The sequence below is a fragment of the Xiphophorus hellerii genome, chromosome 8 (genome assembly GCF_003331165.1).
Source record: "Xiphophorus hellerii strain 12219 chromosome 8, Xiphophorus_hellerii-4.1, whole genome shotgun sequence".
Taxonomy (NCBI): domain Eukaryota; kingdom Metazoa; phylum Chordata; class Actinopteri; order Cyprinodontiformes; family Poeciliidae; genus Xiphophorus; species Xiphophorus hellerii.
The window spans coordinates 29,736,153-29,761,239 of record NC_045679.1 but is presented as its reverse complement, the minus strand read 5'-3'; the positions used below and the strand labels follow the sequence as shown (position 1 = coordinate 29,761,239).

Below are 25,087 nucleotides of genomic sequence, written 5' to 3'. Positions count from 1 at the left end.
TTTTGGCAATTGCTAAGCTAAGCTATTAGCATAACAAAGGATGACCAAACATCCTCTTTTCCTCAGGCATGTCCACTTTTCACATTTTGTCCACGGCATCGGGGAGGAATTTAATTGATTGAAGAAGAATAGGCACCAAATTAGCTGGCAGGACATGTGGAATACAACAGTCTTTCTCACAGAAATAAACTCTCTCTGGGAATGGTTACAACAGGAAAAACACATCCCATAAAGCTTGAGCAACCAAAACCGTTTCTGTGGCGCTTATTAAAAACTCAATATACATGAAATGAAAGAGCTACTAAACCCCACCGCGTTAGCTCTGGTTGCGCAGCGCTATATGAACTGCAGGAATAACTTGCACCTTCAGAGGTGTGCGTTGAGGGAGCGGTGAGAATGATTTATCTTTGTGAACAAACAATTATGCAGCGTTTACATTTCAATACGCTGCCCAGCGTGTGGCTCTGTCATCCTTGTAAAGTTTATGTCTATGGTCCTGGTTGGCCAGAGCGTTAGTGGTTAACGAACCAGCGCTGACCTCATCATGCAGGTTCAGCCGGTGAGGTGGAGCTTTCGCGCTCGCCTCATAGTCACGCATCACGCTGGTTTTATATTATTTTATTATTATTTCTATTATTTTTTCGGTTACACGAAGCATCAAACCATATCAAATGCTTTGTCCACTTAGTCAGACAGAGTTAATGCGCGCGGCCGCGCGGAGATCTTAGAAACTCATCCGTTAAAGCTTGGACAAACCAAAACAGTTTCTGTGGCCCTTATTAAAAACGCAACAGACACGAAATGGAAGAGCTACTAAAACCACACTAGCAGCATTTAATTAAATCTTCCCAGGGTTTCCCCCTGAATATTACAGGCCTGGCGGCCCGCCATACTTTACTAGCGCCACCGCCCGGCTAAACCTTTCTTGTTAATCTTTCTAGGAAAATAATAATAAATTTAAAAAATGCTTCTTTTTTTTCTGAATAGGCGCCTTGACCACCGGAGTTAGCAAGTTTTCTGAGGGAAACCCTGGTTCTGTTTGTTGCACATCTTTGAGCACAGTGCAGTGAATTTAACTCATCATGCAGGGCCGGTCCAAGGCTGTATGAGGCCTTGAGCAGAATTGAGCAGAAGAGGGGCCCCTCTTGCTTCTAAAAACATCAGCACCTCTAACAGCTTCTGCGTTAGATTTAATCTGGGAGAGAAGGTGTAGTTTAACTGGCCAACCTAAAAAGCAATAAGTTATAATTGCAGTTTATTAATTTGTATTTGTGAACAAACAGATCTCAAACTCAAAGATTAAACTAATAGCATCAGATTATAGCTCTGGTAACAAAACAGTTTAACTATGAATATTTTTCTTTGAACTTTTACAAAGTAAACCTGCCATTCAGACAACCTACAAAAAAAGGGCCAGCAAAGATTATTTTGTCTAAGGAGGCTCGCAAAGTTTCAAGTTGATAAGTCATTGATGATCCTATTTTATAGATCATATATTGAATCTGTGTTTACCTTTTTCCCTCCTCTGTTGGTTTGGAAATCTTAGTATTAGATCAAAAAATAACCTTAGCAGAGTAATACATACTAGCAATAAGATCTTAGGGATTGAACAATACTCACTTACAGAACTGTGTAAAAAACAAATCATTAGGAAAACTAAAGCCATTATTGCTGATACTTCTCATCCTTTACATGCTGAGTTCCAGTTTCTACCTTCTGGCATCAGGCTCAGACTCCCTTGTATAAAAAGTAACAGGTACAAGTTCTCTTTTGTTCCTACAGCAATATCTCTTTTTAATGTAGGACAAGACAGGGGGACTTGCACCTGATTTAGTGTTTGTAGCAACTGTCAGTCAATAATGAAATACACTGCTGTATTCTTTCCATTATGTGTTGATTTGCATTTCATGTCCTCTTGGTATGTTTTGTTGTTTTTGTTTTTATTATTATTTTTGTTACTTTGTCTTTTAGTTTTTATACTTGCTGCAACATCAATTGGCCAATTTGGGATACGAATAAATCTGAAATCTGAAGCTCTTTCAAAACATATTTAAATGTTAAACAATTTAACATCTTTTAATTTATGTATACTGAAACCATTAAATCAAATTTAACAACATCGATAATCTCATTAAACAAATGTTACATTCATATATCTGTGATCTGTGTTAAAATATTAGCATTTATGGGCCCCAAAAACCCTGGAGGGCCTTAAGGAGCTGCTGACTTAATTTGGATTAAACAAGTGCAAATAATTGATATTCATTGTATTTTTTGATTTGTTGTTTTTAAGATTCTATAGTTGTGGGTTTAAATATTGTTTCTCTGACAATGTTTTCCTGTAATATATAATAACCCAGTAATATTTTTACATTTCCTGTCTACTTAACATATTTTAATACAAAAACAAGGTGGACCGCCTCGACTGCCGGGCTTAGCAAGTTTCTGGGGTAAACCCTGTACCGTACATCCTTATCTGGCAGTAAATTAAACAAATAATTAAGTATGCAAGTGACACAGCCCTAGTTAGTTTTCTATTTGATGAAGAAGAGGACCATGGCTCAGTTTTACATTTTTTCCTTAACTGTTGTAAACAACACAATCTCCTATTAAGCCAAATCAAAACTAAAGAATCTTCCATAGATTTCAGAAAAAGCCAATCCTCCTGCACAATGTATATTGACAATGAATTTATGGAGTCTGTTACATATTTTAAATATCTTGGCGATGTGTTTTATCACAAATTGAAGTGGGATTTATGGAATTATCTCATTAGTACAAAGACTCAACAATGTACCTTTTAAATAAGTTATTGTTTTTTAATGTTCATAGCTATCTATGTTCATCTGTTTTATTGTGCTTTTATTGAAAGTGTTTTATCCTTTTCTATCATCTGCTGGTTTGGAAATGCTTCTGCTGGTTTTACTGGACTTTATTTGTAATTTTAGTGGATCACTCCCTTAGTGTACAATATTAACCCCATTTTGGTTATGCATACTTAATCAAGCAATCACTTTATTTTGGTAAATTGTCCACATTAAACACAGGAAACAAAAAAAACAACAACAAACAAACCCACAGTTTACCAAAAAAGGAATAGGCCAAAGCAAAGCTTATTCTTGCCTACCTTTTACCAAATATTTTTTCCATACAGCTTAAAATTGTACACACTCTTGATTGTACTTGGAGTTTCTGATCAGCTCTACCAGTTTAATGAATGCCAAAAACAATTGTCATCTATACTTTTATCATAGCAAAAAAGCTTGTTTTGATATTTCTTTTTAGAAAAAAAGAACAGATATTCCATCTGTCAAATAATAGCTGGAGGAAATAGAAAGGCTCTCTCATCTGGAAAAAACATGGTTCTCATTAGTCTTCAAATTGAAACAATTCAATAATTTCCCTTTTCCACCAGCTTCGAAGCAGGGCCAGCAGGACCAGCAGGGCCAGCCGGGCCGGGCCTGCTTTGGTGGGTGATGCAAGCTTTGCTCCTGTTCACTGATTGGCCGTGGGCATGGTCAAACGGAGCCGCAAAGAGAGAAGAAAAACAAAAGGCGCAACGTTTGAAACTCGCTGCAACACGGAAGTGATGGAAGCTACAAGCAAGCGGATTTCAATATTCAGCTTGATGGAGAAGTGAGGAATGAGTCGTTTTTGTCAAAGTAGCGGAGAGACTGAAAAGCCTTGTTAGCCGCTTCAGAGCCCGACGCAGCCCCACGTTGAACACTGACTCAGATGCAGCTAACGCCGTTGCTGATCTCCAGCCAGGTGAGCAGTTTGTAGATATATCTGTCTGCTTTTTAATATATTTAAAGTTGCATACATACAGTCATGGAAGACATTTGAAACACAAAGTCTGCTGTATTTTTATTACTCAAACACAACATGCGCATTTTCTGAAGATACTCAGTTGCACATTCCTCAGTTATACATACAGTAACTGTCAATATTGTACATCATGTTGCCTTCATTTGTTTTTTTATGCTTCATCTGCCTCGATTGTTTCTCATTTTGCTGTTGTTGCACAGGAGTTTCCCCCTTGTCAGACAAAACATATTACATGATATTCTATTATTGTATAATGGCTAGATATAAGTTCTAATTAAACAATTATGAACTACTTATTGTAGAGGACATAAAAACAAATAAACCTGAAGAAAACAATAGTGGTGAGAGGCGTCGGGCAGGAGTGGGCATACTTGTTGCTTGTCATCTCGGCGCCTGTACGTTGGGGTTTACCCCGGTGAACGAGAGGGTAGCCTCCCTCCTCCTACGGGTGGGGGGACGGGTCCTGACTGTCGTTTGTGCTTATGGGCCGAACGACAGTTCAGATTACCCACCCTTTTTGGAGTCCTTAGAGGGGGTACTGGAGAGTGCTCCTCCTGGGGACTCCCTTGTTCTGCTGGGGGACTTCAACGCTCACGTGGACAAAGACAGTGAGACCTGGAGGGGCGTGGTTGGGAGGAATGGCGCCCCCGATCTGAACTCGAGCGGTGTTCTGTTGTTGGACTTCTGTGCTCGTCATGGATTGTCCATAACGAACACCATGTTCAAGCATAAGGGTGTCCATATGTGCACTTGGCACCAGGACAGGGCTGAGCTTGAGGCTGGAGAGAGTCCCGCTGCGGTGGAAGACATCACATGTGGTTCCTGTTCCCAAGAAGCCAAGGCCATCCGACCCAGAGGACTACAGACCAGTTGCTCTCACATCTTATGTGATGAAGAAGGTCATGGAGAGACTGGTCCTGGCCCAGCTGAGGCCTCGGGTGAGGAAGTTTCTAGACCCCCTGCAATTTGCCTACCAGCCCCACTTAGGAGTTGACGATGCCGTCATCTTCCTGCTGCAACGAGCACTTTCGCACCTGGATGGTGGAGGAGACACTGTGAGAATCACATTCTTTGATTTCTCCAGTGCCTTCAACACCATCCAGCCTCTGCTACTGGGTGAGAAGCTGCGGAGGATGGGTGTCAACGACTCAGTGATCTCCTGGGTTACTGACTACTTGACAGGCAGGCCACAGTTTGTCCGTCTGGGCAGTGTCCTGTCTGGTATGGTGGTCAGTGACGTAGGAGCTCCACAGGGAACTGTGCTTTCTCCCTTTCTCTTCACCCTGTACACCACTGATTTCCAGTACAACTCTGAGTCATGTCACCTACAGAAGTTTTCTGATGACTCAGCGGTTGTCGGGTGTATAGGGGATGGAGGGGAGGGGGAGTACAGGACACTGGTGGACGGCTTTGTGGAGTGGTCTGAGCAGAATCACCTGAGGCTCAACATTAGTAAGACCAGAGAGATGGTGATTGACTTCAGAAGGAAGAAGACATCTTCACGGCCACTGAAGATCAAAGGGGAAGTGGTGGAGGAGGTGGAAGATTACAAATACCTGGGAGTTGTAATCGGCAACAGACTGGACTGGGCATCTAACACTGACGCTGTGTGCAAGAAGGGGATGAGCAGACTCTATTTTTTAAGGAAGCTGAGATCCTTCAATGTGTGCAGCAAGATGTTGGAGACCTTTTATCACAGTGTTGTTGCCGGTGCAATCTTCTTTGCTGCTGTGTGTTGGGGAAGCAGCATCAGAGCCAGCGACTCTAATAGACTGGACAAAATCATCAGGAAAGCTGGCTCTGTACTGGGACTAAGGCTGGAGTCCCTGGAAACTGTGATGGAGAGGAGGACACTGAAGAAGGTTCTGTCTATTATGGACAATAAACAGCACCCTCTCCACCACATAGTGGACAGACAGCGGAGCACCTTCTCACATAGACTGCTCCAGCTCCGCTGTCGTAGGGACAGATACAGGAAATCCTTCCTGCCACATGCCATCTCACTGTACAATAAAAGCTAAATCATTGTTCTGCACTAATCAGTCCAATTTCGCACAACTGAACTGTGGCACACTTGCTGTACATATATTTAAATATACATATCTGCATTTTTTGAATCTTTGCAAGGACTGCTCTAAGTTGCTTTTTATATTAACAGCATTTTATATTTTTACAATTTATAGCATTTTATATTTTATTTTTATTTTTTATTTTATCTACAACTACTACTCAGTGGTAGTTGTTATTGTGTCTTGTCTCTATGCTGTAACTGCGAAGTAATTTCCCTGCTGGGATGAATAAAGTACTTCTATTCTATTCTATTCACCCTAGGCCGCAGTTCGATGATCGACTTTGTCATCGTTTCATCGGATCTGCGGCCGTATGTCTTGGACACTCGGGTGAAGAGAGGTGCGGAGTTGTCCACTGACCACTACCTGGTGGTGAGTTGGCTCCGGTGGTGGGGGACGAAGCCGGTCAGACCTGGCAGGCCCAAACGTGTTGTGAGGGTCTGCTGGGAACGTCTGGCGGAATCCCCTGTGAGACGGAGCTTTAACTCCCATCTCCGGCAAAACTTCGAACACATCCCGGGGGAGGTGGGGGACATGGAGTCTGAGTGGATCGTTTTCCGTGCCTCCATTGTCAAGGCGGCCGATCGGAGCTGTGGCCGCAAGGTTGTTGGTGCCTGTCGCGGCGGCAACCCTCGAACCCGTTGGTGGACACCTTCGGTGAGGGATGCCGTCAGGCTGAAGAAGGAGTCCTATCGGGCCTTTTTGGCCTGTGGGACTCCGGAAGCAGCTGATGGGTACCGGCAGGCGAAGTGGCATGTGGCTCGGGTGGCTGCTGAGGCAAAAACTCGGGCGTGGGAGGAGTTTGGAGAGGTCATAGAGAAAGACTTCTGTACGGCTTCGAGGCGACTCTGGTCCACCATCCGGCGTCTCAGGAGGGGGTAGCAGTATGGCACCAACACTGTTTATAGTGGGGATGGTGTGCTGCTGACCTCTACTCGGGACGTTGTGGGCAGAGTACTTCGAAGACCTCCTCAATCCCACCAACATGCCTTCCATTGAGGACGCTGAGCCTGGGGACTCTGGGTTGGGCTCTCCAATCTCTGGGGACGAGGTTGCCGAGGTGGTTAAAAAGCTCCTCGGTGGCAAGGCCCCGGGGGTGGATGAGATCCGCCCGGAGTTCCTTAAGGCTCTGGATGTTGTAGGGCTGTGTTGGCTGACGCGACTCTGCAATATCGCATGGACATCGGGGGCAGTTCCCCTGGATTGGCAGACTGGGGTGGTGGTCCCCCTGTTCAAAAAGGGGGATCGGAGGGTGTGCTCCAATTATAGAGGGGTCACATTCTTAAGCCTCCCTGGAAAGGTCTATTTAGGGGTCCTGGAGAGGAGGGTCCGTCGGATAGTTGAACCTCGGATTCAGGAAGAGCAGTGTGGTTTTCGTCCTGGTCGTGGAACACTGGACCAGCTCTACACCCTCGGCAGGGTCCTGGAGGGTGCATGGGAGTTCGCCCAACCAGTCTACATGTGTTTTGTGGACCTGGAGAAGGCGTTCGACCATGTCCCTCGGGGAGCCCTGTGGGGAGTTCTCCGGGAGTATGGGGTACCGGGCCCTTTGATACGGGCTGTCAGGTCCCTGTACGACCAGTGTCAGAGTCTGGTCCGCATTGCCGGCAGTAAGTCGGGCTCGTTTCCGGTGAGAGTTGGACTCCGCCAGGGCTGCCCTTTGTCACTGATTCTGTTCATCACTTTCATGGACAGAATTTCTAGGCGCAGCCAAGGTGTTGAGGGGATCCGATTTGGTGGCCTTAGGATCTCATCGCTGCTCTTTACAGATGATGTGGTCCTTTTGGCTTCATCAGGTCATGATCTGCAGCTCTCGCTGGAGCGGTTCGCAGCCGAGTGTGAAGCGGCCGGGACGAGGATCAGTGCCTCCAAATCCGAGGCCATGGTCTTGAGCCGGACAAGGTTAGAGTGCCTTCTCCGGGTCAGGGGGGGTGTCCTGCCCCAAGTGGAGGAGTTCAAGTATCTCGGGATCTTGTTCACGAATGGGGGAAGAAGGGAGCGGGAGATCAACAGGCGGATTGGCGCAGCGTCTGCCGTCAAGCGGGCGCTGTACCGGTCCGTCGTGGTGAAGAGAGAGCTGAGCCAAAAAGCGAAGCTCTCGATTTACCGGTCGATCTACGTTCCCACCCTCATCTATGGGCATGAGCTTTGGGTCATGACCAAAAGAACGAGATCGCGGATACAAGCGGCCGAAATGGGTTTTCTCCGTAGGGTGGCTGGGCTCTCCCTTAGAGATAGGGTGAGAAGCTCAGTCATCCGGGAGGGACTCAGAGTAGAGCTGCTGCTCCTTCACATCGAGAGGAGCCAGTTGAGGTGGCTCGGGCATCTGGTCAGGCTGCCTCCTGGACGCCTCCCTGGTGAGGTGTTCCGGGCACGTCCCACCAGGAGGAGGCCCCGGGGTAGACCCAGGACACGCTGGAGGGACTATGTCTCTCGGCTGGCCTGGGAACGCCTTGGGATTCCCCCGGAAGAGCTGGAAGAAGTGGCCGGGGAGAGGGAAGTCTGGGCCTCCCTTCTGAAGCTGCTACCCCCGCAACCTGACCGCTTGGTGGGTGGGTGGATGGTTGGATGGATGGATGGAAAACAATAGTGGTATTTTATCCATGGCTGTATGTCTGCATATTTTGCATGTTTATGTCTAAATTAGGTGAATTTATCACCAGATCTTTTTTTTTTATTATTTTGTCAGATCAAATTGTATCATTTATACCCAAGGCAAAAAATGAACAGCCAATCCAGGTGATCGGCAGTGAACGGCCCTAATGGGTGATCAGAATTGGCAGCAAAAAAACCTGATTGGAGCATCCCTAATTTTTACATTTCCTGTCAACATTTTTTATTAGAAAAACATGGTGGCCCACTGGTGGCCCACCCTCCATCCTGACCACAGGGCTTGGCAAGTTTTCTGGGGGAAACACTGATATTTAGAACTAATTGAAGAAGGATTAATTTGTGTGATAAGATACAAGTCCTAGGGAAGGGGAGTTGAGTGAGATATGGGAATGTTCTTGTTCATTTATGCAACTTTTGTTGAGTTTTGTAATGTCTTATTTAGCCATATTTTTATGGCTAAATTAGAAAAAGAAGACGCATTTCATTGTTGATGCTTTGATTTTTCATGACTAATCCCCCATAAAACATTTTGACAAGGAAAAAAATGTGACTTTGCATTTTAACACCTTGAAATTGGGTTTCTTCAAGAAGCTGCTGCTATTTCTGACAATACGTCTGCACAACAGTGTTTCTTCACTAAGCCTTCAGTGCGTGACTGGCTCAGTGGATCGAGTAGTTGTCTTGTAATTGGAAGGTTGTAGGTTTAACTTTAGATTCCTCCTGTCTCATGTCAATGTGCCTCTACCGATGTGCACATTAGTTTATAAATGTGTTTGTGTCTGAGTGCGAATGGGTGAATGTGGCTCTAGTGGAAAGCACTATGAGTAATCAAAATGACTGGAAAAGGGTTATACAAGTTCAGTCCATTTACCATTCAACAATGTTTTTAAGAGTGTTGCAATGACAAGCACTTCATATAAGCTCAGCAGATGCACAATTCCACCAGGTGTTTGCCAATTCCTGCTGCAGCTAGTCTGAAGGAGCAAAGTGGGGGAAGCGCCGATGCATGGCTTGAAGACTGCATGGTACAGGGAGCGCCCTGTGAGTTTAGGCGCCCTCAAATGGTTGCCACTGAAGATTCAAGTATTTCTCAAACAATCATGAGGGAATAACATGCACGAATAACATAATATTATGTAAAACTCAAAAAAGGATATTATGCATAATACCCCCCATTAAACATCATAAACACACAAAGACGCAGCTGAATACAGACCTCATCTGACCCACTGTTAGAAGAGGCTTGTCTCTGCTGTTGCTGCTGTTTCCTGAGCATAGCCGATCTTTGAACTGCCAGAATGCTGGGGTTGGACTTCCAGAACTGTGATTAATGCAAAAGAAATTAGTAATCTAAACCCAAGTTTAGGACACAATTAAGTCATTAGCAACAGAATAAAAGAATACAACTCCTGCAGCATCCAATAAATACATTTGACAGAAAATAATCTTCTTTGAGTTGAACGTTCAAACTTTGTTAAATAAAATACATGAAGCAATACAGCTAAAATTTGTGTAATTTATTTTCCAAGAAAAAAACTTCTGACATTTGCTCCACAATAAATATCTGAACAACACTAAAAATGTGTAAAGTTAAAAGAGTTACACTTATTAAGATACAGATCTTAAACGGTCAAAGCTGCTGCCTGACTAACTGGAAACATCCATCCAACAGAGCTCTAAGATAAAAATGGGTCAGTTTTTTGCATAACTGATTTTTTTTCAGTTATGCAAAAAAAAAATTCCTGCTTTCCAGTCAGCTGGCCCAGGCATTTTCAAGAAAAGTCTACCCAAAAACAGAAACACAAAAAAACTAAAAGCAATGTGCCTAAAAATAAAAAGTGCATAATAGAGAAATGAAAGACATAGGCAGGAGTCATTGTTTCAGAGTCAACTTTTAGAAATCAACTCATTAAATTAATTTGGATGCAAAAGAAGTCAAAACTGTGTTTTACAGTTACACAGATAAAAACATTTCAATAAGCTAAAAAGACCCGTGTAAATTAAATTACAAAAATAATGTTATGGCTGCAGCTGAATCACGGCCCGTTGACCTTTGCTGTCATTACAGCTAAAGGTCAGTTGGAGAGAAGTGAGCAAATAAGAGGTGGGGCGGGTCAGAAAAAATGCAGGAACAAAAACCAAAAAGCACCTAGGAGTAAGGAGAAAAATGTGTCAAACTATGTTTACCACACAAACCTTGACCGCTGGAGCAGATTGAGGATTTTATGGGATTTCTTTATTTTACATGTACATATGGTCTAACTAGTGGCATAATTACATTATTGTAAAAAACAGTATTTTCATAAAGCAGGAAAAGATAATATTATGAATGAAATCTGTTAGATTTAGAGAAACACACACAAATTAAGCAGGGTGACATAAAATTGGAGGTTTATGAACAAATATATGAATACATGATTGTACAGAAACAGCTACTGTCCATCTCAGAATTTATCAAAAAATATGAGAAATTGCTGCAAAGTGGTGTTGAAGCTGAATGTACAACCTGTGTGTGTAAATGTAAACATAATTTTACAAAGTTGTGATCATAGGAAAAAACTCTGATGACATTGTAGTTTAAACAAAATCTCTTTGCAATGTTATGTTAAAATAAAGTCAAATTAGTAGTTCTGTGTGTCCAGCATGTAACTGTTGTAAATGAAGAACCAAAACTAAATTAATTCAAACTAGGGCTCTAAAGATCCCTCAAAAGACTTGAATACCTTTCAAAAGTCCTCAAAGAAAATTAGTTGCCTCGAAGCTTCAATTATGTTTTATTATTCTGTGTTCTGGCCAGGTGATTATTTGCGTTGTGCAGCGCTCTCACTTCCGCCTATGAACATAGAAGTTTCAAGTTCTGCTTGGGGGATTTCATTAATTGATGATAATGTCCGGGTTTTTATTATTTTTCGGGGGACCAATAAGCATTCTTAAGTTGACTGGGGTGATGTCTGGAGTACCGCAGCCTCTCTCCTCCCAGAGCTGCTGGTTGGTGGCTGGTTCAGAACGAAGAGCGCTGCAGGTGTATTTATACAGGTGAGCAGATAGACTGAACACTGCCGGGCAATTGTGCTGTTGTTGCTTAACATAAGTGTAGCTTTACAGACGAACCAGAAAATAAATTTCATATCACCCTGGTCGCAACAAATGAGTGGCGCAGCGCATCATGGCAGTACATAGCTTGCAGATGGGTTTCTGTGTGTGATGGAGGAGCCAAATCCAGTCATTAACGTGGACACAAAAGCTACAAATGGCTGTGCAAAGTAAGAGTTCACTTATTAAATTAACTGAAGATGAATACATAAACTAAAAACTAGAGCAGTGGTCCCCAACCACTGGGCTGTGGACCGGATCAATTGGTACCGGGCCACGCAAGAAATGATGAACTACTTCCGGATCTTTTATTTTGAAAATCCTAAACCGGATTTTACCGGTTATGTCTTGCGCGTCAAAATTGAGCCAACTTGCAGCAGAATGAGTAACAAAACAATATCGGAGTACTGCGCCCCCCCGAACAACAGCATCAGACTCGATACTTACGACGTGCGCACCCCCCCACCCCCAGCCCCCGGTCCACAGCAAAATTGCGAAGGGCTGACCGGTCCAAAAGGTTGGGGACCGCTGAACTAGAGTATTGACATTTTTTAGAAGTTTCTTTATTTAATTATTATTAAATTGAGTATAATTTTAGCTTTTTGTATCATTTTTGTCCTGGTTAACTTAAAAGTGAGCTGTTATAGAAAAGTAGGGATGCAAAACATGAAAATTTGAGCCAATGTTGATATCCAATAGTAATACTTCTGTTTTGGTAGGACTTACCAATATCTTATTTTAGAACATATTACTTGATTAATTGTCAGAATAATCGATATAATATTCGATTACTAAAATAATTATCTAAAAAAGCCGTAATACAAACGAAAGAACCATTTGCCAGAATGATTTTAATTAGTCACAAATATATTAGGGCAGGCCACATATTAGTGGCAAAGCTTTGCTGACATCTTGAATTTGTTTACCTCGGCTCCATCAATGTTTGGCTTATTTGGTGATTCTTTTTTCTCATTGGATTTCTCAGTGTCAGACTCAGACTGACTGCCAGAGTCTGAGCCGCTTCCTGAGTCACTGCTCCCCGACTGGCTGCTACTGCTGGAGGAGCTGGAACTGGAGCCGGAACCCGAAGCAGAGGCTGAGCCTGATCCAGACTCATCATCAGAATTACTGGGATGTGAGAAGACAAAAACATATTAGTAGTTGTTAAATAAATAAATCATAACTTTATAACAGAGGTCTCAAACTCCAGTCCTCGAGGGCTGCAGTCCTGCAACTTTTAGATGTGCCTCTGCTGCACCACCTGAATAGAATAATTAGGTCATTAGCAAGGCTGGAAGAACTGATCTACACAAGGAGGAGGTAATTAAGCCATTTCATTCCAGTGTTTTGTACCTGTGGCACATCTAAAAACTGTATGTCTGCGGCCCTTGAGGACTAGAGTTTGAGACCCCTGCTTTATAATCTTATAGTTAAATCAAAATTCAGCAAACAAATGTTTGTTAGCATCCCAGTAAATACAAACTTATGATTAAAATATTTAATCTAGATTCTACCTTACATATGAAAACTAACTAATCCTATTGCTTGTTAATCACAGTGTTGGCTTAAACCAGGCGTGCCCAAAGTGGGTCCTCAAGGGCCGGCATCCTGCACGTTTTAGTTCTCTCCCTGGTGGTATCAACAACCTTTTCAGAGTGTCAGTGTTCTTCTTAGGCCTCTAACGAGCCATCATTTGATCCAGGTGGTTAAATCAGGGAGAGACTAAGACATGCAGGATGCCGGTCCTCCAGGACCCACTTTGGGCACCCCTGGCTTAAACAAAAGAGTAGTCCTTTGCAAAACAAACTAATGGCAAAAGATGACCTCTCAATGTAGTGAAGATGATGATTTTGTTGTTATGATGCAGATGAAAGATAAGCAAAATATCATCATAAAACTAAAACAGGCAGTCTTACTAATTGACACAGTTGAAAGTTTCATAAAGAATCACTGCTTCATTCTTGATTTTTAATAATGAAGTTTATTATTTATTTTTGCACTGGAATGTGTACACTTCTTTGCCTGGTTTTTAATACTATTTTGAGAGTTTTTCAATTTATTTAGTCAGTGTAAACCCCTGGTAATATTAAAGATATTTCTCATAAAACCCATCTTCAGAGTATTTCACAGTAGCAGCATGCTTGTAGGAAAAACATTAATATTTCCAGTATACATTTGTGGTTCAGGTAAAACAGGTCTACTAGCAATAATGTACATGCATAAAATAATCTGATCATTTTCATTTTTGAATTGATTTCATTGCAGATCTTTATATGGTTTGTGAAATTTATTGAAAAAGATGATTATTATTATTATTATTATTAAAGCTGGCTTAAAACCTAAATATTAATATGTGCATCAGCATGTTACAAAATATAACTACATCCAATTATTCCCAGTGTAATGTTTTTGTACAGCATAAGGATTTTCCATAAACATGCAGGAAGCCTTAAAAAAACACTCCTTTTATAGCCTGTATTTCAATCCTCTAAATTTACATTAAATTAACTCAAATAAAACAAGACATAAGCAAAAATAAAGACAAGTGACAAACTAAATTAATTAAATTTAGGATACTAATGTCAATTTAGTCAATAGAATCAGGAAAATGATCAGAATAACGAAAAACATAAATGTGCAGTCATTTAAAAATAATTGAAATACAGCCAAGACAAAGTTTTTAAAAATACCTTATACAGTACTATTTGCATTAAATGTGCAAGACACAAACAGAATGTTCACATGTGGCCATCACATGTGCAGTCGTCCTGTAAGGAGGAGTTACTTTACCTTGATTCTCCATTGCTATTGCTCACACTTTCATCTTCACTGCGCCCAGCCATCTTGAACGCCACAACAGGGATGTGCGAACCACTGGTAAAACAAAGTTCCCAGAAATAAACCTGAAAGAGAGAATGCTGGTTAAATTTTTTTTAAAAGTCAGAACTATACTGGAGTTTTGCTAGTTTGTGTTGAGTGATGAATCACAGAAGACCACATTTCTTTAAATCATGAAATCTGATGGAAAGAAAATTCTGCATGTGCTCCTCCCACATGCAGAAGGAGCACAGCTGCCTTGACTAGTCATCATATAGTTTAAACCAATATTTGCAGCACACACTGGAATATTTTTTGTTGAATTTATATCTTTTTTTCTATTTTTCAAAGTTTTCAACAAAATAACCAGATTTCCCTCCCTCATCTTTTTAAGGTTTAGGAGAATTCGGCTGCAGGCATTGGCCGGCTTCAACAGAATCGCTGTTCTAAACCGTATCCCGCATTCCTACTCCATTCACATTACGGTACAATTAATATTTCAATAGGTATCTGACATCCATTGAAACTATAGTTAGCCTAGACTCCATATTGTATGTAATTAGTGTGGATGGAGAGACTGTAAAATACACTAATAACACCACTGTGATGCATTTATTAGGATATGTGGTTCTGCAGGTTGGTCGTCTTCATCCTCCTGCTCTGGGTCAGACTCTGGCTCTAACAGGTAAGGTTGGATGGACAAGTTTTCCATTGTTGACATCTTTAATAAACTTTGGAATAAAAGCTTCCTCTGCCAGTAGATAATCGTGTCGCTGCTATCAGACTACAAATATGGTCAAATGGAGTGAAGTGGAACCCTGTGCAATCTGGAGGGGGGCGGGGCTTGAAATGTCTCTTTCACATTTAAAAAGACCGCAGCAAAACAAGGGGTCTGAAGAACTATAACGAGGAATTCAGACCAAACCATTGCCATTCTACTTTAAATACCATAAATGAATCACTTACATGTGAAAAGGAAGGATTTAAAAGCATGACATATCCACTTTGAATAACTGCAGTGGAAACTGTGGAAACAGCATCCTATTGCCTTTCCTTTCTTCCAGCAAGTTGAATGCAGCCTGTCCACAACAGAGCATTTATTCCCTAGAGGTATTTCTAAACATCTAAATGCAAGATTCAGTGAGTCCTTTTCATGTTTTAAATCTTATTGTTGGTACATTAATGTTCATGGAACAAGAGCCAAAGAGTGACTAGTTTTAACACCATTTCATTCTGTTTGCCAACATCTGATTCAACAGCTGATTCAAAACTTTCAGAAAGGAAAATTTCAATGCTTTGAAGTTCTCTGGACTAACTGTACACCTTTAGTTTTATGTCTAGAATAATTAGACTGGTTCTCTGCAATAAACAGTGATTTGTTAAAACAAATTGAAAACTTTATTCTACTCTGGAAATCATAAAAAGAATTTCTCCAAAGGTCGATCACACTGAGACAAGTTCCATTCAAGGGTTCTTCCTATTAAAAGAACATCTTTCATTCCACCATTATTTCAACGCACACTCAATATAAGGGATAGGTGCAAAGTTGATTAATAAATTGCCTTCACATAGGAAGGATTGCTGCAAGCATAATAACATGATTCAGCATGTTGGGTTTACTTACATTTTACCAGTTGGAAGAATAAACTGATTTTAGTCCAAATTTAATTATGTTATGCATGCAACTGACTTTGAAATAGTCTATGTCTAGGCTGAACTAAATACCCATTTCTGTTTATAAATTGGATCCGTTTTTGTAAAGTGTCTTCAGATAATACTTGTCGATCAGTGCTATATGAATAAAATGAAATGAACTGCAACCTTCTCACTTATTCTGGGAATGTGAGACGCTGCGTCTCTGCCATCTTATTCCTCACCTTTCTTGAATGTTCGTCCTCCTTAACTATAGTGCTTAAGCCCAACCGTAGCTAGCGGCAACCAGCGACGCTTCCTGTTCACCTTCTACTGTTAAAATGAGTGCACGGCAGACCGAAACAACCGCACTTCTGAGGCCTGAAAGGCCTATAAAGCCCCCGTGTTCCACGGTCATAAAACATCAAGAAACATGCCTTCTCTATAGGAAATAACTTAAGTACAAAATGTTAATCACCTAATAAGTCACTGTTTATCTATATTATAACGCGTGGCTGCTGTTAACCTTGTAGCATTAGCCAACAAGCTATATCTGACTACTGACGCAAGTGAACTCAGCTATTGGCGGGGCGAGATGTCTGTTCCGCGCCAGCGACTAGTTAAAAATCCGATTTAAGGACAACACTCGTTTTCTTATCTATACGGGACGAACTGATTCATTAAAGTGTGTTGGCTGTTAAAGAATTATGCTCTTGCTAAACTATATGAACTACCAGATTCGTGTTTTGGAATTGATAAATTTAAACCAAAAAAAAGTTCGGTTTGTCTTAATGTCAAATACCGTGTAATCCAATCCTGCGTAACAAAATACATGCCTCGTTTTACTCTAGTTCATGCTGGATAAAGAAATAGCAACTGTTAATGTTGGGGGTCCGTGTACAAGTGTCAGCTAAGGCTACAAAGCACGAGGCTAGCGTGGAAGCTAACATAATAACACAATGTTGTACTAATACGGGCACAATAAAAAGATCCATTTCTCCAAAGAAACTACACATCACATTTTACCAACCATTGTGAATAGTTAAGAAAGCATCTGCCAGAACAGTAAGCCAGAGTATGGCGTTAAAATCGTTTTGATTATTTAACCAAAAGCAGCTAACAAAACTTCACCTTCTCCCATCTTGTTTTCATTTGCTCTTCACTTCTCGCGGTTTTTGGCGCATTGGTATGGAATATTAGCTGACTTTTTCATTCATTTATGCCTAGAAAAACCAAACCGATTAGCGTACCTTATTTTGTGTTATATACAACCTTCTCCAAAAAGTTGTCAAAATGCGATTTTCAGATTTTTAGAGCTCCTTTGGTCCTCAAGAAATCTGCTGTGAAGACAGCAGCATGAGCTAACGCTGCTTCAAGCTAGCTGCAGTTCCCGGTCGGTCGCACATTCAGAGAAGCTCTGGGTGACTGAAGACGGTGGGGCTGATGGAGGGCTGCTATCACTGCCCGCTTAATACCGAGAAGACATCCACTAAACCGCATTACAGGGAGCAAAGCCAGGTTTAGCGGCCCATGGACTTCCTAAAACAACCGGCCTCAGCCATGACGACGTAACGTTCACTACACAAGAAGGAAACCCCACGCAATGACGTCACATCTCCAGGACCTGATCAGTTGTTTTCTCTCTTAAATCAATGGTGAATTCTATTTCACAGGGCTGTCGGGGTGCTGTGGTGGCGCAGAGGTTCAGCGTAACCAACACATGGAGGCTTTAGTCTGTCGCAGGTTCGGTTCCAGGCCTGGCGACCTTTGCCGTATGTCTTCTCTCATTACATACTTTCCTGTTAATTCACTATCAAATAAAAACCACTAGAGCCAATAAAACCTTTAAAAAATAGGGCTGTCTCTACCACTAACACTCTCCCTCCAATGCTCCTGTTGGGGTAAGGCTTAAATGTTCTTGCTGACTTTTGTTGCACAGAAAGAGATTTAACTTTATATTCCTAAGTATATTGAGTAAACAGTTAGAAATCCAGCAGCATTCAATAGCTTAAGAATGTTTAGGAAACCATGTACCATGTTTCAAAATAATTAATAGCCATTTTAACAGCTATTTTGAAATAGCTGGTCCAGAGTAACTACTTTTTAATAAAAATAATAATCTTAAAATGCCTTGTAGCTCTACCATTTTAATAATATAAAAGTTAATAATAATTTTTTATAAGCACCTTACAAAATACAACAATTTATTAAAAGATACAATGCAATAATAAAATTACTAAGATAGAAAGAGCAGAAGGCATCAGGTAGAAAAACCATTTTGAACAAATGTGTTTTGAGTTGTGATTTGTCACAGGAGAGTGAATCGATTTTTCCGAGTTGGAAAGGTAATGAGTTCCAGAGATGCTTGATAACCCTGAGGAGGAAACTCATTTCAGCCAATTGCATCTGTACTCTTTCGGTCAGGTCCCAAAGCTCATGACCATGGATGAGGGTAGGGAAGTAGATTGACCAGTAAATCTAGAGATTGGTCTTTTGACTCAGCTCTCTCTTCACCAGTACAGTGCTTGCTTCACTGTAGATGCCACACCAATACGCCTGCATCACCCAGGAAACTGCTGAGGGTGTAGAGCTGATTCAGTGTTCCACAAGGACAAAAACCACACTGCTCTTCCTGAATCCAAGGTTTGACTATCCAACAGACCTTCCTCTTCAGAATCTCTGAACAGATATTCATAGGGGGCTTAACAGTGTGATCTCTGTAGTTGGAACACAGTCTGCAGACCCTCTTTTTGAATAGCGAGACCACCATCCCTATTCAGTTCCCCTGGATTGGTCCCTAGGAGATCCTTTTTGGTGAACTTACACTAAAAAAATGCATAACATTTATGGTAAAAAATTGTGAAATACCAACTGTTGCAGACTGTAACATCCAAAGCATTATGTTGTCATAGAAAATAAACTGAATTACCATAACTCAAAAAACTAATTTAATGTAATTTTTTACAGTTATGAAATGAATAAAACACATAATTTTTTGTGAAAATCTTAGAAATTGTCAAATTCATAGAAATATCTTGTAATATTGCAAGCACTTAATTACCCTAAAATTAACGTTTTTAATTAGCCAAAATAATATATTTTGCTGATTTTTATTTCTACAATGTAAAACCATAAACCAGACTGCAAAAATAATTTTTACAGAGAATAGAATTTTGGTACGATATTTTTTCTTCTTTTATTTTTGAATAATCAATTTAATTCATAATGCCTTTGTATATCAAATTGAAATCTCAAAGCAAGACTGTTGTTGCTTGTTTATAACGCTGCAATTCTGTAGTTGGGCAGTGGCTCTGGGGTTCCTGTATTCACCACTTGGCCTGTCATGATAACAAATATAAAATATAAAACATAAAATATAATATAAACTATAAAACAAAAATAAAATGAATTTTGAAGTCCTTCTAAACAAAATGTCCTTCAAAAAAGTGCCAGTTGAGACCAAAGCACCAAACTGAAGACTTTTATCATCCAGTTCTTGGTAGAAAAAGAGAAAAAAGAAATAAACAATAAATCATGCCAATGGAATTTATTGAGTTTGTTTTAATTTATCATGCAATTAATTGATATTGTGACAGGGCTACTCACCACAGTATTGTCAGTCCAAGTGCACAAGTGCTACCTAATGGTGCTGAGATAGATGCGACCACTGAATTGAGACAGTGGTCTCAATTCCATGAAGCTAAATGTAACTAAAAATCTTCAGATTTCACATTTTTATCCAATTTTCTGAACGTTTAAAATATTTTTTAATTTAATTTAAATAGCACAAGCAATTAAGCTTGTGCTATTTCTGTGGCTCAGAAGGAGAAGGACAACACATTTCTGTACGCCAGGTAAGCACCTTTCAGAATTTTAACTGAAGTTAACTAACTTTAAGCAATTGATAAAGAAATGTTTCCCTGTAATTTCTGAACCACGCTGTCTACTTACATGCATTGCAGCTGGTAGGAAACAAGAATCTTTGCTATATGGAGCATTTAATGCTAATTTTTCCCAGATGCAAAACTTCCATTAACATTTCTGTAAGAACAACTGCAGACCAAATTAGCAGTTATTTAATACAGATGTATTTATATGATTCAAATATTATTATATTATTACTTTAGACTGCATAGGGTTAGAGTTAGAGAGAAGCAGCTTTTTCAAGTTTGATTCTCTCATTCATTTGAACTACTTTGAGTGTGAAATGGTCATGCATTCAAGTTAAAACATTGAAGAACACTTTAGCTTTTGTTTTAAATTGAAAGCTTGGTATCAGTGTTAATATTTAACATTTTCCTTTAACTTCTTAACTATCACCCTAACATATTTACATATAAGTCACAGGGTCCATGAGGACCAGTGTCCTTCTGACAGTTACAGAGTTTTAACATAAGGAAACTTCAATGTTTTACAGTTTTTCTCAGTTTCTGGATTGCATTTCTCAAAACAGAATTTAAATTCTCAAAACTGTGTGTTTAATCTTCAAATCATGGTGTCTTTTATAAAAAGGCAGCTTGTCATTCCTTCAAGTAAATTGCAAATACTTTTGTACATCATGCAAGTGATTATGTACGTCTCTTTTTCCTCCCAGCCTTTCCAACACTCCACCTTCTGCTCGTCATCACAACAATGCTTCTCCTTGCCATCCATTAATGGCGTTTACAGCTCAGCAGTCACTTAACATATATTTAGCCCAAGCATCTGCCAAAGCATTGCAAATGTAAACAATAATACTGTATTAAAGTATGTAATGCATACAATATGCAGATACGACCAAAAAGAGTAAATATATCTCTGACTTATAATGGATGGTAAATGAACACACTTCAATCCAAGTCACTTAAACCCAATATGTAGAGTTCAGCCATGTTGTCACCAACAGAGTAGTAACATTTTACATAGAAAAATGCTTTAGAAACTTTAGAAATACATAAAACAGTTTTATAAAACTTCTCAGTACCTTTTGTCAGTTAGGTAATGAATACAATGTAAATTCTTCAAATAACATTTTCTCTATTCCAATTTTTAAAAATTTATCCAGACTCTGAAAAATGATATACTGAAAAACTTGATTTAACAAACACTTCAACACTGGACATTATTCTGCTGCCAACAAGTCATTCTTAAGACTCAGTACTTTGGGCTTCAACTTCCCATCCTCCACCCCATCAAGACTTTCTGAATAAAGTTGAATGTGCTGGACAAACATTTTAGGTGATTTAGAAGCAAGGTGGGCTGCACAGTGGCGCAGTTGGTAGCACTGTTGCCTTGCAGCAAGAAGGTCCTGGGTTCAATTCCCAGCCCGGGGTCTTTCTGCATGGAGTTTGCATGTTCTCCCTGTGCATGGTGGGTTCTCACCAGGTACTCTGGCTTCCTCCCAGTTTGGTTAATTGGTCTGTATAAATTCTCCTTGTTAGAACATTCCTGTTCCTCTTAGTCTCATCAATAGATTACTGGATTACTCCTAGCTCAGAAATGAATTGTTTCAACTACAACAAGCCAAAATACAACACATTTTCAGCAAAGTCACATTGTCATAGCAATAACTAAAGAAATTAATTGGAAATCAAATTTTAAGCAGGGTAAATTGTACAGTGATCTTTGGTTGGGCTAGAAAATTATAAGATAAGATAAGATAAAGATGCACTATGGGGGAGCATTTTGTTTGTCCCAGCATAGTACACAATAAAAATTAAAATAATAAAGTAAAAAATAATAATAACATATGACAATAAATGACAATCAGCAGTGATAGTCTTAAATTATTATCATTATTTATGATAATCTTAATGACTAGCATAAATAGTTGTCGTTTTGATGACGTTATGTGGACAACGTTGTAGACAGAGTCTTTGAAAGTGTGGAGATACTTTCTCTCACACTTTCAAAGTGTTATGTTTTGGGAAACATGAACAAGGTATAATAAAGGATATTGTTAAATTTGTTGAAAACTTACATCCCATGTTTTGATGAAGGTGGAGGAGTCTTTGTGCAAATAGGGAGAAATGGTGTGAAGAACAGCATGTCATTCATGAATATCAGCATTCCTGAATCATAAGAACATTTTCTTCCATTCATTGGTTTATTTTGTAAAATCAAAAATAGGTAAAACTTAATAAAGCTCAAAGCAAGAATAAGAAAAAACACTAACCTAGAGATCATGGGTTCTGAAGAGCTGAGACAGAACATCATTCACTTTTCCAGTGCAAGCAGCTTTCTTCCTAAATAAGCTCTGGAGCTGGGAGGCATGTTGGTCCAATATAGCATCAAAGTGGTTCTTCAGGTTGAGGTTTGTAATCTTGTGAAAACAACTGCAACTTAATAAAATAAATAAAACTTAATAAAAAATACTAAAAAATAAAATAAAAAGCAACATACCACTGCAAATGCGCAGGGAACAAGGAAGCAGCCACCTCGGTAGAAATGTTAACTTCAGTATGCAAAACAGAAAGTAACTATCCAGTTACACAAGTTTCTCTGTTTTTTCTGTGCAACATTTCACTGTTAGTGGGCGGCGGGAGGCCGGGGAGGGGTTCATTCATCAAATCGCAGGGGTGTTATGCTGAGAAACGTATGCCTCTTCGGTCATATTTCAGTCCCTTTTAGCATTACTATTAGTAATTAGAGTTTACAGCGATGCGCGTTCCCGATAGGGCATGCAATTCTCGGAATAACACCGGAAACGCTATCAATTCCCCAGTTTCACTCTATAGTGGCAAAAAAATGCTCCAAGCATTGCAGTTACCTACCTGCTCCATAAAGCGGTTCTGGGTCTATGAGGAATATAGTCCTCTGATCTCTTCTTGTTAGTTCTCCACCCACTGAGCCACTTCCATTCGGAATTAAGCACCTACCAAATATATGTTGAAAGCATACTTTGTACTAGACCAATGCTTACGTTGAGCTCAACCAAATGATGCGGTGTCCAGGTCCCATAAGCAGGCAGTACTCCGACTCGGACTGCAGGATGTTTGCAGCTTATGTTGCAACCGAACACTGCGCGCCTCGACCAGGATAATCGTCATTGCAGGTTCGTGCGACGTTTCACATATCTGTAAAAAATGATGTAGAATTGTCTATAGCACAAACCAGGGTCATTCTTTCTTTTACAGAAAAATAACAGCTGCGGACCGCAGACCTATAGGCGCTGCAGTTCTGATTCACTGCAGTTCATTAGACATTATTCTGAAAATCGGGTATTACTTACGCAGTCAGGCAGATGATTCCTGGCCTTTTGGCTATGATCAAATGCCGTGTCTGTTCTTATTAGTAGTTCTGAATGCATCCCACAGTTCCCTGTGGGTGGCGTGTGAGGAAATGGCTGGGCGATAGGAGGTGATGCTTCAGCAGCAGGACGCCCCTCTGTAGAGCAGTAGGGACGTCTATTTAATACATTTCTACATAAAACACTGGTATTCTTCCCTTGTGAAAAATAAATATGCAAAGTAAATTAAATCTTAGCATACACTGTAAAAAAAGTTACTGTAGAATTTACAGTAACTTACTGGCAGCAGGGTTGCCAGCCAGTTACTGTAATTTTTATGGTAAAGAAATTACAGTAACTTTGCTGTAATGTTTTTAAGGTAGCCTTACTGTAATTTTATTACAGTTTTACTGTAATGTTACTACAACTTTACTGTAATTTTATTGCAGTTTTACTGTAATTTTTATTACAATCTTACTGTAGTTTAACTGTAATTTCTTAAAAATAGCACAGTAATTATATAACATGGTTACTGTGACTTCATCACATTTTTATCATAATAAAATTACAGTAGTCCTGTAGTAGAATTACTACTGTCATTTTACAGTAGTTCATGAAACTGCATACTTTGCTTATAATAGTTTAAATGTGAACTTGCAACTTAATTTACCAAACTCTCAAAAAATGTTTAATTTTTCTAATTAAAACAAAATATACATATATATTTTAAAATCACTTGATTTTATTGTCAATTTAAATCTGACAAACAGAAGCAAAACAAAATATAGTATTTTGCAACAGCAATATTTGCTTGTTAAATAGAAGTCTAAGTATTGCAACCAAAATGAAAAATACTCTGATCTAAAAACATAACTGATACATTTACAATAATGGTAATTTTACATTGAATTAAATAATCTTTACTACAACAAAAGTGCCCAAACATCAAAGTTTCCAAGCAAACTGCATGTCAAAGTCATAAAAACTATGTTTTACCAGTTTTTCATGTAAAACTTGCAGTCAAAATTCTAAATGTCGTTTTCTTCCTTTGAAGGAAGGAAGGGATCCAGCAATGTCAAATATTGAAGTTACATATTTTTCAAAACTTTATTGGAACCCCAACAGTACATCTTAAATATTTGGGCAAGTTTAAGATTTAGTGAACAGCCAAACAAAACCAACATGGATGAGTTCTGAGTTGGTCTCAGTCCTGAACTTCTCCAGAAATCATCAAAGGGTTGCTAGAAGATAAAGACAGAAAAACATGTTTTAATGCACAAGATAAACAGCACATTAAACTACATTTATGTCAGTTAAAGACAGACAGGATGAAAAGGAAAGATTTAGTGGACAGACAATTTCTGACTTTCCTTCATTCTAGCTGTCCCGTCTATTAGAAATGAACAGGACAGATACAGAGAGACAGGCAGAGAAAAAGACAGACAGGGAGAAAGATGGAGTAAGAGAACTGATTGTGTGTAAATGTGTAATTTTACCATTTTAAAAGTTCTACTGGTTCATGAAGGAGGAGAATGGAGACACACAGGTTCACTGTTGTCCTAGTGTTGAGCATAAGTCATCCTGTTGGTTGATGTCACTTTTCCGTTTGCAGCTTTTGTTTTTCTTTTCATGGTTGAGGCCTATGAATCGCCTAGAAACAGATGGGAGACAGTTTAAAATTACCCTTTTGTTTTTAAGTACATACTGTATTACATTTTTAGATTAGATGCCTGTGAACTACCAAGTATGTTTTGTAAAGGCATTACTGAAATAGTTCTCATAGTTCTCACCTATGAAAAAAATACTCTAGGTGGCAAAAGCCGCTGCT

General features: G+C 39.8%; 2 protein-coding genes across 4 annotated transcripts in view; one reads left to right on the top strand and one right to left on the bottom strand.

Moving 5' to 3' along the window:
• Positions 1 to 22,312, bottom strand: part of chd1 (chromodomain helicase DNA binding protein 1) — an 82,697-nt gene extending 60,385 nt beyond the window's left edge. The window contains exons 1-4 of one of the 3 annotated variants that reach the window (XM_032570416.1): positions 22,207 to 22,312; positions 14,394 to 14,506; positions 12,530 to 12,731; positions 9,727 to 9,831 (exon numbers count right to left, since the gene is read on the bottom strand). In XM_032570416.1, the coding sequence (XP_032426307.1) occupies positions 9,727 to 9,831; positions 12,530 to 12,731; positions 14,394 to 14,446 (360 nt within the window). In that variant the 5' untranslated portion in view covers positions 14,447 to 14,506; positions 22,207 to 22,312. Of the gene's footprint in view, positions 1 to 9,726; positions 9,832 to 12,529; positions 12,732 to 14,393; positions 14,507 to 17,183; positions 17,207 to 17,302; positions 17,656 to 22,206 lie in introns of those variants that run through there. The other 2 variants (XM_032570415.1, XM_032570414.1) reach the window with 2 other exon arrangements.
• A 667-nt stretch (positions 22,313 to 22,979) lies between these two features.
• The window catches only part of syk (spleen tyrosine kinase), a 63,328-nt gene continuing 61,220 nt past the window's right edge, over positions 22,980 to 25,087 (top strand). The window contains exon 1 of the mRNA XM_032570420.1: positions 22,980 to 23,085. The gene's annotated coding sequence lies outside the window, so the exon portion shown is untranslated. The remainder of the gene's footprint in view (positions 23,086 to 25,087) is intronic.